This window comes from Cyprinus carpio, chromosome A14 (assembly GCF_018340385.1).
Source record: "Cyprinus carpio isolate SPL01 chromosome A14, ASM1834038v1, whole genome shotgun sequence".
Classification (NCBI taxonomy): domain Eukaryota; kingdom Metazoa; phylum Chordata; class Actinopteri; order Cypriniformes; family Cyprinidae; genus Cyprinus; species Cyprinus carpio.
The window spans coordinates 10,793,754-10,810,952 of NC_056585.1; the positions used below are offsets into that span (position 1 = coordinate 10,793,754).

At 34.9% G+C, this 17,199-nt stretch overlaps 1 protein-coding gene across 1 annotated transcript; it reads left to right on the forward strand.

Moving 5' to 3' along the window:
* Nucleotides 1-566: 566 nt before the first annotated feature.
* On the forward strand, nucleotides 567-16,564 carry LOC109072197 (pre-mRNA-splicing factor RBM22-like). The gene is made up of 10 exons (XM_042769881.1): nucleotides 567-671; nucleotides 2,538-2,591; nucleotides 2,739-2,768; nucleotides 2,865-2,997; nucleotides 5,286-5,386; nucleotides 5,497-5,669; nucleotides 6,208-6,408; nucleotides 9,679-9,929; nucleotides 14,368-14,499; nucleotides 15,861-16,564. The coding sequence occupies exons 1-10, from the start codon at nucleotides 582-584 to the stop codon at nucleotides 15,998-16,000; spliced, it is 1,305 nt and encodes a 434-aa protein (XP_042625815.1). The 5' UTR covers nucleotides 567-581; the 3' UTR covers nucleotides 16,001-16,564.
* Nucleotides 16,565-17,199: the final 635 nt, after the last annotated feature.

Genomic DNA, 17,199 nt, shown 5'->3' on the forward strand with positions numbered 1-17,199 from the left:
GGAAATGTATTATGTGCTCATTTTAACCGCCTTTTAAAATGTCAGTTTTAGTTATTAGTTATATATTATATACTAGTTATATATATATTAGTTATTTAGTTATATTTTATTATTTTTAAGTGTATTTTTGATCAAGAATATTATTATTTTGTATTTCTATATATTAAAAATGAGAAAAGACATGCAGTTTATTATCCAAGTAGTACAAAATACATGTACTCACTTAGCTTGGATTAAGTGTGCTTCTTCATTAGTTTATATATATATATATATATATATATATAAATAATTATTATTGCACTTAAATACAAAATTGGATTAATGTATTGACCAGAACGCCTGTGAGCAAAAAATATAATATAGTTATTTGAAAATAATTATACAATTCATTCAAATATTTACGTGTCCTAAAATGAAAGTTGATACAGTTTAAACACAGGAATACATTAAATAAATTTCCCACAGTACTCTGTATACAAAATAAGTTTTTTTTTTTTTTTAAATAAACCATTGATATAAAACATCCGTTTATTTATTTATTTTTATCAGTTTCATAGTACTCTATTAGCTTTGTAAAGAGGATGCGTGACGTCGTGACGTCGTTGTGCGCGTGGATTATGGCGACGTCCCTGGGCTCAAACACCTACAACAGACAGAACTGGGAAGATTCGGTATGATTTAGTGATTATCAAACTCATAACACACTGCAGACTGCTTCAAAAATGTGTCTGTGTCTTCGCTTATTGATTTTGACGACACATTTTCAACTGACAGTTACGGAAAATTAGAAATAATTCGCGCACTCTGCTCTATTGCTGTCTGCTGTGTGTATTAGAATATAAAATAAATCATTAATGAAGTTTACAGAGGTATTTTGCTTAATGAAGCTCTTAATATCAGTTTTCAAATATTTTTCTACAAATATCTTTATATAAGTGTCAAATATCAGTAATGAGTGATGCTTTTTTGGCGTTATCAGGATAAAGGTTTGTTTACTTATTTTTTTATTCTCACGTAATCACTTGGCAATGCAAAAAATATATCAGTTTAGAAGAGACAAATAAAAATGCATCGAAAACGTTGGCAAAAAGCTTATCAAAAATCTATAAAATGTCAAAAAGAAGGTCACGCGACGAATGTCACTCATTGTGATTCAACAGACTGCTAATTTATTAAAACCAATGTGCATTTCATGTTTCTGTGTATTTCATGTTTGGGATATCTATATCCCATTCGCCTTTGTTATCCAGCTGTTCCATTGTTTACATCAGTGTCTTCATGACATTGTTTAAAGACAGCTGATTTTAGATGTACCAAATGTCAACACATACTGTTCTGTTTAAACATCCAGACAATCGCTTTGTCATGTGTTATGTATGACCTGTCATGAGAACCGGCTGCCTTGAATGTCCTGCACACTAGAAACTCTTTCAGCGAGACAGGGGTAGCTGCAGGTTGGAGTAATGGGCGTGCCGAAAGGTGAATGCTACAACAGAAACGAACCCCTAACCCTAACCAGTTAGAAAGACCTTTATCCACACCCTACCTTTCGGTTCGCCCTAATCTTTCGTCACGCCCACTGCTCCAGCCTGCAGTTATCCCTACTTGGTTTTAGCAATGATCAGAAAGTCTGTCCCTTTTCTGAGCGATAAAGTCATCCAGAATGCCAGCTCTCTCTCCTTCAGCAGATATCAGTGCTGCTGCGATTGCTAAAACTATCTTTAGCTCCTCTAATGAGGTGAATGACATGGTAGAACTTGTTGAGGGAGCAGTTTAGAGAGATCAGGAATTTACACAGCATCTTAAAGCAAGTGTGAAGATACAGCAAAGCACGGATTGCTGGAAATGTGTCAGCATTTGACAGAAAAAGCTTCTATAAAAGCCATTTTTTTTAAATGCACGTGGCAAGTTCTTATAAATGTAATATTTGTATTTGTGCTGATTTCATACAGTTTTGAAGGATTTGTATATCAGTTTCAACATTTTGATGGAATTTAGTGATGAAGAAATGAAGATAAAGTGAGTTTTGTGTACACATTGAATGCACACGACTGTACACATCTTAATAATTATTTCAAAAAAGTTTTCAAAAGTATTTTTCACGATAAAATGTATTTTTTTTAACAATTATTTGGACTTTCACGCATGATTATCATCAGGTTTTCTTGAGGTTATACCACTGGACTCATGTCATAAAAACGTTTTATAGGTTGCTTGGTTGTCATATGTTTATACAACACGTCCTTTGCCAAATTTTGTTTGTATAGGACCTTTCACAGTTCAAATTTTTTCAAAACAGATTTATAGAAAGTCATACTGTTATATCTATAATAGATAATGCCTCAACATAGAGCAAGTTTTGGACAAAATAGCCAAATATAACATTGATGTAAATTTCTTACCTAATTTTTTTCACTCCAGGACTTCCCTATTCTCTGTCAAACATGTTTTATTTTGTCAGATTCTCACCCAAACATTTCCACTCCAAAACCCACACATTCACTTCCAATTTGTTGACCTGATTTTTTTCACTCCAGGACTTCCCTATTCTCTGTCAAACATGTCTTGGGGAAAATCCATACATTCGTATGGTAAGTGATTTCAGTTTTTAAGTTACCTGCAAAGAGTGAAATCTTTTTTGTTGTTGCTATTTTTTTCCACCATTGGGTGATTTTAAACATAATTTAAATGTGAAGCTTTTCATTTCGTAATTATTTGTTTATATTTTGTTTTTGCAGACCAAGGAAAAGTATGGCAAGGAATGCAAGGTGAGCTCACAATATGATGTTTGGTTATAGGCATGTATCTAAAGAATTGTAGCTAGGTTTGTTATTAAATCGAAGTCTTTTAAAAACTTTTTTCAGATATGTGCACGTCCCTTCACTGTTTTCCGCTGGTGTCCTGGTGTACGGATGCGCTTTAAGAAGACAGAAGTGTGTCAGACCTGCAGTAAAATGAAGAACGTCTGTCAGACATGTTTGCTGGACCTGGAGTACGGTATGAGTTACACACCAGAACCAAAACCAGAAAATCTCTTCCTCTGTCCCAGACTACAGCTATTTTTTTCAATCCTCAGCCTATTTTCACATGTATGACTTTAAAGTGCCCCTATTATGGATTTTTGAAAATTACCTTTTATGCAGTGTGTAACATAGTTGTATGCGAATGTAAACAATCTGCAAAATTGTAAAGCTGAAAGTGCATCATAAATAAAGATACTGTCTCTCAAAAGAAAGAGTCGACTCTGAATCACTTAAACAAGTCGTTTAAATTTCGAATCCCATTTCTGTGACGTTAACACGGCAACGTTACCATATTTGCATATTGCCTGCCTACGTTCTGCGTGGACATTCCGCAAAAACTTGAAGCCCCCCTTAAAAGCTGTATCTCATTCGTGTGGATAACGTAATGTTGAGAAGACGTTGTGCTCTTTGAAAGTGAATTCGGTTTATTATCATTTCCAAAGGATGAGGCTGTGAAGAATCGGTGGTTACAATTCATCTTTACTCCGATACCACAGCAATATAATCCTAAACTTTTGCTGTGTTCCCGTCATTTCGCTGACGACTGCTTCTCCAATCACTGCGAGTTGAATGCAGGATTCGTAAACCTGTTGTTCTTGAAAGATGAGTCAGTGCACAGTTTGTTTGGACCAGCTTGCTCTTCTGAATCACAGCCTGTAAGTATGATTAATAATTGTTGCTTTAATATTCTGTCGAGCGTGCAAAATATGTAGTTTTGTGTGTTGTGTTGTGTATACACTCAGTGCCGCTGTAAGTCTCCGGCTAACTCACGTTATAGTTCTGTTAATCAGCTGTGGGCCTGCTATTGTCTAGAAATGTGTCGATTAATATAGAATTAATAATATAGAATGTCTGTTGTTCTTATTACTTGGAGTCCCGCTAAAGGATGGAGCAATACATTGGTTTACAAACTGCAGGGATGTATCAGTACTCCATGTCTGTGTTCGGCTAACGCATATACCATTATTGTTTGGGTTTTTCACTACGTTATGTTTGTGACATACGCTGCACACAGTGGACCAATCACAACTGGTCTACTGGTCATCGGACCAATCAGAGCAGAATAGCCCCACACGAAGGAGGGGTTTGGAAAGAGGAATCTTCAAACTAATCATTTAAGAGTCGTTGTGAAATAAGGTAAATTTAAATGCATATCATAAGAAAATTTGTGTTTTTTTGACCTGGCTTGCATGTAAACCTGTTGCTGGGGACTCCCGAAACCAAATTATGAACCTTTCAAAAAGCATAATGGGGCACTTTAATATATGCCTTATCCTGATTTCAAGATAATAATAATGGCCAGTGACAGAAGAAAATAAAAATAAATGCCAGATGTTTTCTGCTGTTTGTTCTTGTTTTACTACACCCAAACAGTGATTAATTACAGAACATGTGTGGGAAAAAAAGCTTATTTTGTGAAGTTCTTTTACATTAAATGGAGTTTTTAAACATATTGTTCCACTCCTTAGCAAATTGTATGTTAAATGATACTTTTAAATAATTATAAATTCTCATTAAAAATTTAATCTAAATATAAACAAAAAAAATACTATCATTTCAAAAACAAACAAACAAACAAACTGTTGTGGTTTCAAATGTATATTTTTGAACTAAAAAAATTTGTTTTTGTTTTTTTGCGAATCAGCAGTATCATTTTTTTATAGTTTAATTTGTATTTTAAAGTAATTTTTAGTAATTTTGTTGTGTTTTGTCATTTTTAGTTTGTTTTTTAATATGTCTGTAGTTTTTGTTATTTTTTATTTCAGTTTTAGTTAAGCTAAATGAAAATAAGAAATGTTGAATTGGCAAGCTAGCTGAAATACATTTTTTTTTATGGTTTTAATTTTAGTTAACTGTAATAACCCTGCATATCAGAGGGTATGTTTGCAGTGGCACACTGTCACACTTTATATAATTTGAAAAATCTTCATTCTCATTTTGTGAAAAAACTATGTAATGGAAAGTTTTTATTGATATTTTTAACTCAAAAATATTATATTAGACCTTTTTTTGCAAATCTGTGGCTGTGTAATTCATTAAATTATAAAAAAGAGACATTACTATATATAATTTAAAAAATATTATTAATAAATGACATTGAATAAATAAAAATTGTTTACCTGCACATGCAAATGTGTTAAATTATCGAAATATTAACTTAAAATCTTACTCCAAATAAATATTTCACATTAAAGTGGTTTGACTGACAGTAAACTTTCTAAGTTTGGGAATAATGGCCTTAAGTAATGTTTGTTTTTACAGGTCTTCCAATCCAGGTCAGAGACACGGGCATGTCCATCAAAGATGACATACCGAGGTCTGACGTGAACAAGGAATATTACACTCAGAACATGGAGAGAGAGGTGACATTTAATAAAAATATTACATCTAAGAAATCCAGTGCCTGAAAAAAGACACATGTAAAATTGTAGCATGTGCTTTATGTAAACTCTTGGTTTGCTGTCTGTGTCAGATCCAAAACTCAGACAGTACCAGACCGGTAGGGATGCTGGGTAAAGCACAGAACCCCAGTGACATGCTGCTGAAGCTGGCACGAGCCACGCCATACTACAAACGCAACAGACCCCATATCTGCTCCTTCTGGGTGAAGGGAGAGTGTAAGAGAGGAGAGGAGTGTCCCTACAGGTCAGTCTGACTTTTCAGTTTGAGTATTTTAAGAGGGGTAAATCATTCACTTATAATGTCACTACAGTTTCTTTTCTAAGTACTATGAAAGAAGGCAAATATCCCAGATTCCAATATTAATACTGATATTTACATCAAGTTATGGGCATAAAATGAGTAAATATAGCCGTAAAATTTGGGCCATTGTTTTTAATAGGCCTTAACTGTTATAGAATATAAAAAATATTATAACTCTTAGTTTAAGTTAACTTAAAACAGTCTTCACATAAACCCATTATTATGCACTATGTAATGCATTCAGTACAAAAATATTTTAATCGGCGACTTTTTGTTCAATCAACCTTCTTTAAGCTAACTCAGGGTTTATATTTTTCTAATTAAAAAGATGAAAAAAAAAATTAACTGAATTTCTCATTTAGCTAAACTGAAATATAACTGAATTCAAGCAGGAATTCTTAATCATGGTGGGACTCTGCTGTAATGCAGAGGACTGTCCTCACAGTGGCAGTAGCAGTGTTATTCATTTATGTCCCATCAGGCATGAGAAACCCACAGACCCTGATGATCCTCTGGCCGATCAGAACATTAAAGATCGTTATTATGGCATCAACGACCCGGTGGCAGATAAACTTCTGAAGAGAGCATCCAGCATGCCTCGACTGGACCCGCCCGAGGACAAGTCCATCACCACATTATACATCGGGGGACTGGGAGAAAACGTCACTGACTCTGAGCTCAGGTAAGCAGAGATTCAGGAGCAATATTATTGCCATTTTAAATCTTAAAGTGTGTTTTCAGTACTGTATTTTAAAATTATTTAAAATGGCAATAATATTGTTTCTGAAGTATTCAAAAACTCCTCATGTATAACTGTATTAATGTGCTATTATACTTATTAACATTTTGAATTAATTTTTGTTTTTATATTTTCTGTTTTATTTTAATATTAAAGTTTTAATAATTTTGGTTGTGTTTTTGTCATTTTTAGTATATTTTTATTTATATTTTAGTTGTTATTCATTTTTAGTGATGTTATTGTAGGTGTAGTTATTTTAGTACAGCAAATTAAACTTAATGACTATGTTGCCTTGGCAGAAAGCTGAAATAATACAGGTGCTGGTCATATAATTAGAATATCATCAAAAAGTTGATTTATTTCACTAATTCCATTCAAAAAGTGAAACTTTTATATTATATTCATTCATTACACACAGACTGGTATATTTCAAATGTTTATTTATTTTAATTTTGATGATTATAACTGACAAATAAGGAAAAACCCAAATTCAGTATCTCAGAAAATTAGAATATTACTTAAGACCAATACAAAGAAAGGATTTTTAGAAATCTTGGCCAACTGAAAAGTATGAACAGGAAAAGTATGAGCATGTACAGCACTGAATACTTAGTTGGGGCTCCTTTTTCCTGAATTACTGCAGCAATGCGGCGTGGCATGGAGTCGATCAGTCTATGGCACTGCTCAGGTGTTATGAGAGCCCAGGTTGCTCTGATAGTGGCCTTCAGCTCTTCTGCATTCTTGGGTCTGGCATATCACATCTTCCTCTTCACAATACCCCATAGATTTTCTATGGGGTTAAGGTCAGGGCGAGTTTGCTGGCCAATTAAGAACAGGGATACCATGGTCCTTAAACCAGGTACTGGTAGCTTTGGCACTGTGTGCAGGTGCCAAGTCCTGTTGGAAAAATGAAATCTGCCTCTCCATAAAGTTGGTCAGCAGCAGGAGGCATGAAGTGCTCTAAAACTTCCTGGTATACGGCTGCGTAGACCTTGGACCTCAGAAAACACAGTGGACCAACACCAGCAGATGACATGGCACCCCAAACCATCAATGATAGTGCTGGGCGGTTTGACCAAAAATTTATATCATGGTTTTTTTCTAAATTATGCTGGTTTCCCAGTTTATGACGTTTTTTTTTTTTTTTTTTTTTTTTCTCATGCATAATCAGGTGTACAATGCATTTTCTGCTGGTTGATATTACAAGGCGTGCTTTTAGCCCGACACCTGCATAAAATGGTTGTTTGGTTGACGTCGGATTTTTGGAAACCAAAAACCCTCCAAACAACAGACCAGGCTCCTCTTTTTGGCACAAGTTCTTCTGTGTCATGTTCTACTAGTTCTGCAGCATCCATCTTCCCTGTAACGCCTGTTTCACACATACTCCATCTGCAGTGGGACGCGTTTGCAGTCTGCTACTGATCCGCGGCTGTTTAGTCCACAAACACAACATTTGTTCATTGGTTTAATTTCATATCATGTAAAAAAACCACAGCATTGAGAGTCTTTTATCACAGAACAGTAACAATCTTTCATAGTTATAGACATTAGTTTAAACTCAATAAATATAAACAACGCATTATTCATGCATTTTACTTCTAGGTTTGTATAATAAGCTGCTCAAGCAAGCGGCAAAAACATTTAAACACAATAATTAGCCTACTTTTCTTGTTAAAAAATTTCAAATTAAAACACCACAGACAGAAACATTCTCGTGCCTTTTGCATGTAAACGAAAATATACACCGGTTTTCGGTGTAAACCGGTATACCGCCCAGCACTAATCAATGACTGTGGAAACTTTACACTGGACCTCAAGCAACGTGGATTGTTTGCCTCTCCTCTCTTCCTCCAGACTCTGGGAACCTGATTTCCAAAGGAAATGCAAAATTTACTTTCATCAGAGAACATAACTTTGGCCCACTCAGCAGCAGTCCAGTCCTTTTTGAAGCGAGACGCTTCTGACGCTGTCTGTTGTTCAAGAGTGGCTTGACACAAGGAAAGCAACAGCTGAAACCCATGTCTTGCATATGTCTGTGTGTACTGGTTCTTGAAGCACTGACTCCAGCTGCAGTCCACTCTTTGTGAATCTCCCCCACATTTTTGAATGGGTTTTGTTTCACAATCCTCTCCAGGGTGCGGTTATCCCTATTGCTTGTACACTTTTTTTCTACCACATCTTTTCCTTCCCTTCTCCTCTTTATTAATGTGCTTGGACACAGAGCTCTGTGAACAGCCAGCTTCTTTTGCAATGACCTTTTGTGTCCTGCCCTCCTTGTGCAAGGTGTCAATGGTCATCTTTTGGACAACTGTCAAGCCAGCAGTCTTCCCCATGATTGTGTAGCCTACAGAACTAGACTAAGAGACCATTTAAAGGCCTTTGCAGGTGTTTTGAGTTAATTAACTGATTAGAGTGTGGAACCAGCTGTCTTCAATATTGAACCTTTTAACAAAATTCTAATTTTCTGAGATACTGAATTTGGGTTTTTCCTTAGTTGTCAGTTATAATCATCAAAATTAAAAGAAATAAAATAAAATAAAAAGAAACATTTGAAATATATCAGTCTGTGTGTAATGAATGAATATAATATACAAGTTTCACTTTTTGAATGGAATTAGTGAAATAAATCAATTTTTTGCTGATATTTTAATTATATGACCAGCACCTGTATATATATATAATTTCAGTGGGACTTAAAGTCAGACCCATATGTATATACATGGGAATTAAATATATATGAGACTTAAAGCCAGAGCCATGTCATGCATATTAAATATATTTGGATGACGGAAATAAGTTTAAGGTTGTTTATATTTTATTTTATTTCAGTTAATAATTATTTCATGTAACAAAATATTTTTTATGCATTTAGTTTTAGTTTACATTTACATTTATGCATTTAGCAGACGCTTTTATCCAAAGCGACTTACATTGCGACTTACAAGCAATTACATGTGCCAAAGTGTGTAGGATACAACGAGAGCACACCGCATGAAAAACTCAACCTACAATACAGTGCACTATGCTGAATGAAAAAAATAAAAAAAATGCAAAAAAAAAAATAGCCAAGACAATTGACGCTATTCACTGATATAAAATGCAGTGTAACAAGGTCAAGTGAAATCATTGGTGCACTGTTATTCTGTTCCAAACTTGTATTTGATTAGTATCAATTCAAAACACCTCCTGTCTTTTCTTCATCTTCTCTCACAGAAATAATTTCTACCAGTACGGTGAGATCCGTGCAATCACGTTGGTTCAGAGGCAGCAGTGCGCGTTCATTCAGTTCGCCACACGACAGGGAGCAGAGCTCGCAGCAGAGAAGACCTTCAATAAGCTGATCATTAATGGCTGCAGGTTGGCGGTGAAGTGGGGCCGATCACAAGCCGCTAAAGAGACGGATGTCAAGGACGGGTTCGATGAGATGGGCACCGGACTAGAACCAGTACCTGGTCTCCCTACAAGTATGTTGTGTGTGTGGATTACTGGCATTACTGGATTACTGTATTTAATTTGTCTTGTGTTTTTTATTTTATTTTATTTTTCAGTTTGGTTTAGTTTAGTTTAGTAATTTTAATAAACCAAAAATTGTCTGGGTTGTATTGCATGCCAAAAAAATAATTAGAATGATTTTATTTTATGAACCAGACATTATTTTCTTATGAATCACTGAAGTTATGATAATGAACAATATTACCTTGCAAAAAAGTAATTTATTGAGAATATTATTATAATTAGATGCATTTTTTCAACATCACTGTCTTTTGTCATATTGCTGTTACTTTGCATTGTGACTAACAACACCCCTTACAGGGTTAGTTCACCCAAAAATGAAAATTAGCCCATAAATTACTCCTAGGTGTATATGACTTTCTTCTTTCAGACGAATCCAGTCGGAGTTATATTAAAAATTGCCTTTGATCTTTCAAGCTGTTTAATGTCACTCAGCGGGTGTTGCATGCATCTGTCCAAAAGAAGTTAAATAAAAATCACCAATCCATTAAAAAAAAGTGTCTCACACGGCTCCGGGGGGTGAACAAAGGCCTTCAGTAGCGAATCAATGTGTTTTTGTAAGAAAAATATCCATATTCAAAACGTAATAGTCACTTTAACCTTTTGAGCGGTACGGTCCCACATATGGGATTCTTATTTCCGTGCCCCTGAGAGTACGGTCCCACATATGGGATTTAGAACGTTCAGTGACGTCGTATAACTGTCAAATTCAAACTGCGTTTTGCGCATTGGCTGGCTCTGAGCCAGAGACAGACGTGCACTGCTCTTGTCATATTATCACAATTATGCAGTGTTATTAACCACATAATGCATATTTTAGGTTTCATACATTTAAATACACATAAATACTAGTAAAACAATACATTTAGAGTTTGAAAAATACACGCATATGTCTATGGAAGCAACAATAACAATCCATTCAAATTTAATTTGCAGACGTGTTTTATTCATATCAGATACACATCGAATAAGTAACTGTAAAGTTCACTCTATTCATCACCCAGTTCACCTGCCACTTACTACTTGTATTTCGGGAGAGATTGATGAATTCACGTGCTGTAAATGCGACTGACAGGACTCTCTGAACTGCAGCACGAACAAACATGGCGGCGCCCGTCTCACATTACAGATCACGATCAAGATCATTTAGACAAAACACACTCATTTACACATATTTGTGAATCGGAATATCAGATTGTTCATGACATGGTATGCAAGTTTGTGAATATTTTAAATAAAAAAAGGAAAAACGAAATAAAAGCGATCCATCTGTCACACAGTGTTATTGTAGACGCGGTGTGTCACGCGACAAGCCTGCCGCATCGCCATTAAAACAGTAAGGGGAACGTTCTAAAATAACGGTCGTCTTAAAAAAACTCACTCTGGGGGGACCGCTGGAATATTTTAAACTCACCACTGAAAAGGTTAATGTAGCTTGCGCCAACAGTTGTACACGGAAGCAGCTCCAGTAGCATGATGTATGGAGGTCAGCGCTGCGCAAAGCTGACCTCCAAACGTCATCCGCCTGGAACTGCTTCCGTGTACAACAGTGAGCACAAGCTACATTCAAGTGATTAAAGTGATCCGTTTTGAATATGGATATATTGGAATATGCAACACCCGCTGAGTGCCATTTAACAGCTTGAAAGATCAAAGACAATTTTTATGTAACTCCGACAATATACGTCCTAAATAATAAATTCATATAAACCAACAATACAACCATGGACAAGGTAACTAACACTTTAAGCATGGTAAAATCACTGCAACAAGGTTTTGGAAGTCAAGGCTATGTGATTATAGGTAACACTTTCTATGAATAAGTTCATAAATAAAATACACAATCCAAAAAAAAAAAAAAATTTCATCAATAACCAACCACCACCACGTCCCAAAAAACCAAAAAAATCTCCCTTCTTCCTAAAGAACACAATTTAAGATATTTTGGATGAAAACAGGGAGGCTTGAGACTGTCCCATAGACTGCCAAATAAATAACAGTGTCAAGGTCCAGAAAAGTATGAAAAGCATCGTCGGAAACTCCATCTGCCATCAGTGATTCAACTGTAACGTTATGAAGCGACAAGAATACTTTTTGTACACACACACACACAAAAAAAAAAAGACTTTATTCAACAATTCCTCTCTGTGTCTCTCCAAATCAGCGTAGCGACATTTTGGCAATTCTGAGCAGTGTGCAGGCGGCATACGCTCTTCTGTATCAGCCACGCTGTGCTGTTGCCCTGTTTTCTTTCAAACCAAAGCGTAAATACACGTAAAAAAATGTATCCTATCCTTGTGGCACAGCTGACACAGAAGAGCATATGCCGCCTGCGTACTGCTCAGATTTGTCAAAATGGCACTATGCTGATTTGGAGAGACACAGAGGAGAGGAATTGTTGAATAAAGTCGTTATTTTTGTTTTCTTTGTGTACAAAAAGTATTCTCGTCGCTTCATAACATTACAGTTGAATCACTGATGGCAGATGGGCTATTCTGACGATGCTTTTAGGGTGGAGTAACCCTATCTAATAAATAATCATAACAACAATTATAATGCATTATAAAACTTACTTATTTGTTGTTATTATTTATGTATGATCATTTATAACCTGCAATGAACAACATTTTAAATCCACTTAATTTCTAATGGGTTATAAGTCTCAAATCGTGACATTATTTATTTAAGATCTGCACGGTATCTTACTGATATTGCATTAAATATGGTTAAAAGCAAATGTGCCATATTACAGATTCATCTGATAAGTCTTTGTCTGCTTTAAGTAATGTAACAAGTTAACGATGGCAAGATATGAGACTTATAATTAGTGGCTGGCATAGATTAATTTTTTTAATCTAGATTAATCTCACTGTAATCTTGGAATTAATCTAGATTAATCTAGATTAAAATGGCTCATTTGAATTCTGCCGAAGGCATTCAAATTACGTTCAATAAGATGTACCTGTTAATACTGATAGAGCTGTGCTGCACTCAAACATAGTAGTTTGACGACGACTCTTCCCCTGCGCTACATTGCTTGGCCCGGCATCTTCTGCATTAGCTAAGGGATGCTTTGTGTTTAGGTGGTACTTGAGATTGGAAGAACTCCTACAGTAAACTAATTCCCCACTGCACAAGTTGCAAACAAGCTTACGCCTGTTTCACACATACTCCGTCTGCAGTGCGTCTGCGTTGCATTTTTTATTTTATTTTTTTTACGCACCCATGTTAACGGATTCCAGTGTTCACGTGGTTGCGGTCCGTCAGTGCGTTCCAGAAGCGGTGCGTCTGCAGCAGTGCAGCGATCATTTACGTACCGAGTATATTTTTGCTGTGCTGCACGCGCTGAATTAAAGTGATAGCGCATTGTTTGCGGAAATGCAGTAATTTGTAAAATGTAAACTAATTAAAGCCTACTGTTTTTCACACGCAACACATGGGTTTTTGGCTAGGTTTAAAACAAGAAAAAGAGCACCTTTAGATAAACGAGGCAACATGATATAGGCCTATGCACTTTTATGGAAGCAGAAAAACAAAGTTCATTAAGAACCGTGCGATTGCTTGTAATAAAGATTTAAATGCAAAGGCACGAGAGTCGACTGTTTCTGTCAGCGGTGCTTTAATTTCAAATATTTGCGATATCCCAACAAGAAAAGTAGGCCAATTGTTGTGTTTAAATGTTTTGCCGCTTGCTTGAGCAGCTTATTATACAAACCTAGAAGTCAAATGCATGAATAATATGTTGTTCATATTTATTAAGTTTAAACTAATGTCTATAATTGTGAAAGACTGTTACTGTTCTGTGATAAGAGTCACAATTATTATTTTGTTTTTTATTTATTTATTTATTTATTTTTAACATGGTTTGAAATATAGAATAATGAACAAATGTTGTGTGGATCAGTAGCAGACTGCAAACGCGTCCTGTGTGAAAGCACAATGAGTACGTAACGTACGTAACGCACACGGACTGCATACGCACTGCAGACGGAGTATGTGTGAAACAGGCGTGAGTCTTGTCGAGGTTTTTTTTGGGAAGTTTGGTAATTTCTCAGTATGCATACACACAGGTTCAAAGACTCGTTCTCGCCCCCCTACAGTGCTAAACTATCACTGTGAAAGTCATCATAGCTTGCGTAGTATAGACCCAGCTCCCAACCCAACTTTGAGAATAGATTAACGGCATTATTTTTTTTATCGCCTGATAAGAGTCTCACGTTAACGCAGCACGTTAACGCCGATAATGGCCCACCACTACTTATAATACATTATGGGAAATATAATCCATTTTAAGTTAAGTGGATGCATTGTGTTCATTGTGTATTACAGGTATTATAAATACTGGCTTCATAGAAAGTGTTACCTGATAATATTATGTGTATATTGCAGCTCTACCGCCACCCCCTGCTCTGGAGGAGGAAGCACCTGCTAACTACTTTAACCTGGACCCCAGCAGCTCTCCTGCGCTCATGAACATCAGCCTGCCACCTCCACCCGGACTCCCAAACCCACCCCCATCAGGTGCACTGAAATACAAATAAAGCTAAATAGAAATGTCAAAAAAAGCACATATGTGACCCTGGACCACAAAACCAGTCTTAAGTATCAATTTTTTTCGAAATTGAGATTTATACATCACCTGAAAGCTGAATAAATAAGCTGTTAGGATTGGACAATATTTGGCCGAGATACAACTATTTGAAAATCTGGAATCTGAGGGTGCAAAAAAATCTAAATATTGAGAAAATCACCTTTGAAATTGCCAATTGAATTCTTAACAATGCATATTACTAATCAAAAATTAAGTTTTGATTTATTTACGGTAGGAAATTTACAAAATATCTTCATGGAACATGATCTTTATTTAATATCCCAATGATTTTTGGCATAAAAGAAAAATCTATAATTTTGACCCATACAATGTTTTTTTGGCTATTGCTACAAATATACCCCAGCGACTTAAGACTGGTTTTGTGGTCCAGGGTCACATATGATTGATAAAATCTTAATCTAAAAGTGAAATAAAAATACATTTATAACATTCATTTTAAATATATTATTCATTTTTTATATTAATATATGTAATATTAATACATATAAAAACTAAGACTAAATAGAAATATAAAAAAACTAATAAAAATGTCAACAGCACATAATAAAAACATTTAAACTAAAATAAAATTGAAATACATTTTTTTATAACATTTCAGTTTATTCAGTTATTAAATACTAAAATAAAAGCACACTTAAGCTAAAAAAGAACTAATACAAATGAGAAAAGCACTAAACGTAATAACTAAATGACAAATAACTAAAACCTAAACTAAAATTTGAAGAAAAAAATAATAATAATTAGAAGCTCATTCAAACTCTTATATACTATATGTGACTCTGGACCACAAAACCAGTCTTAAGTCGCTGGGTTATATTTGTAGCAATAGCCAAAAATACATTGTATGGGTCAAAATTATTGATTTTTTTTTTTTATGCCAAAAATCATTAGGATATTAAGTAAGGATCATGTTCCATGAAGATATTTTGTAAACTTCCATCGTAAATTTATTAAAACTTAATTTTTGATTAGTAATATACATTGCTAAGGACTTCTTTTGGACAATTTTAAAGGAAATTTTCTCAATATTTAGATTTTTTTTTGGCACCCTCAGATTACTGATATTCAAATAGTTGTATCTCGGCCAAATATTGTCCTATCATAACAAACATATACAAATCATAACAAACTAAACATCAATGGAAGGTTTATTTATTCACCTTTCAGATGATGTATAAATGTCAATTTTAAAAATTTGACCTTTATGACTGGTTTTGTGGTCCTGATATACAGGGTCACATATATAAATACTGTCTGCTTGTGGTTTCAGGTTTTGGAGTTCCCATGTTCCACCCCATGGGCCCTCCTCCACCTCCTCCGATGGCTTTGAGACCTCCAGGCCACATCCATTATCCTTCCCAGGATCCTCAGCGCATGGGTGCGCATGCTGCCATTCGCCACAGCGATTGATTGACTCCTCATGTGGACTAGTAAAGATTCTCTCACTGCTGCGGGTTATAGATCTATGAGGGTGATGTCATCATACAGAGTGATTGACTGGTACACTACGGTATGGTCATGTGATTGGGGTTTCTATTGTAAGTGCAGTGCCACATCATCATGCTTCAGTTACATCTTACCAACAAATAGGCCCTTGTTATAAAGTTGACCCCTCTTACGCCAGACACACACTCTGCCTCCTCGTTATCATAAGCTGCCTTGTTTAAAACATCATTGTGCTGAATCTGTGGGCTTTTTGGTGAGGCAGTGCATCTCACACTAACTTGAGTTTACATTGAAAACGAAGCACCGTTTAGGACTTTTTGAAGTTTGACATGAAAAATTTAACCCATTTTCCCCAAAAAAATTTCACATTAAAGTAAGCATATTGAGTTAGTTGTTGCATTACAGTAGATTGCTGACAATTTGGGGGATAATTAATGCTTAATTCGTGCAAATGTTTATGGTGCTAAAATAGTTTTCAATTTCTTCAGTTCCTTAATTTGAATTGTTTTTGTACAATTTTATCAAAATTTCACCTATCAACATCAAAACAATAAACATAAACAAAATAAAATTACAGTAAAAAAGGATGCAACTATAACCCAAAATGTTTATTATTTTTTTTTTTATGATAGATATATATAGCCATCGTCTATATAAGTATAAAAAACAAAACATTATATATATATATATATATATATATAATATATATAATATATATTATTTTTTGATAAAATTGATATATTTTTTTTGATATATTTTGATGTTTTTTGATGTTTTCTGATATTTTTCTGTTTTTCATTGTGCTCTGAAGCAGTTTTTAATGAACTGTCAGTTCAGTGCTTTTCTGTTGTAACATGAGAAAAGGAATTCAGAAATAACAAGTACTTTTTATTGAAAGAGCCTACTGTTACCATTTTCTTTTGTGAGCATTAAACTAGCCATCATTAAATGTACCGTCTGCTCTAGTTTTAAGAAACACATGCAGCGGCCCAAAAAGTATTTGGACACTTTTGCATTTGATAAAAAAAAATATCAAAGCAGGTGCCATTTATAAAAATAAACAAAAAAAACAAAAATAACAACAAGAACATTAAAAAAAAAAAAAAAAGAGTTCGGCTTGAAAACAGTAGATATTTGATATTTAGTCATCTAATGCAATATCA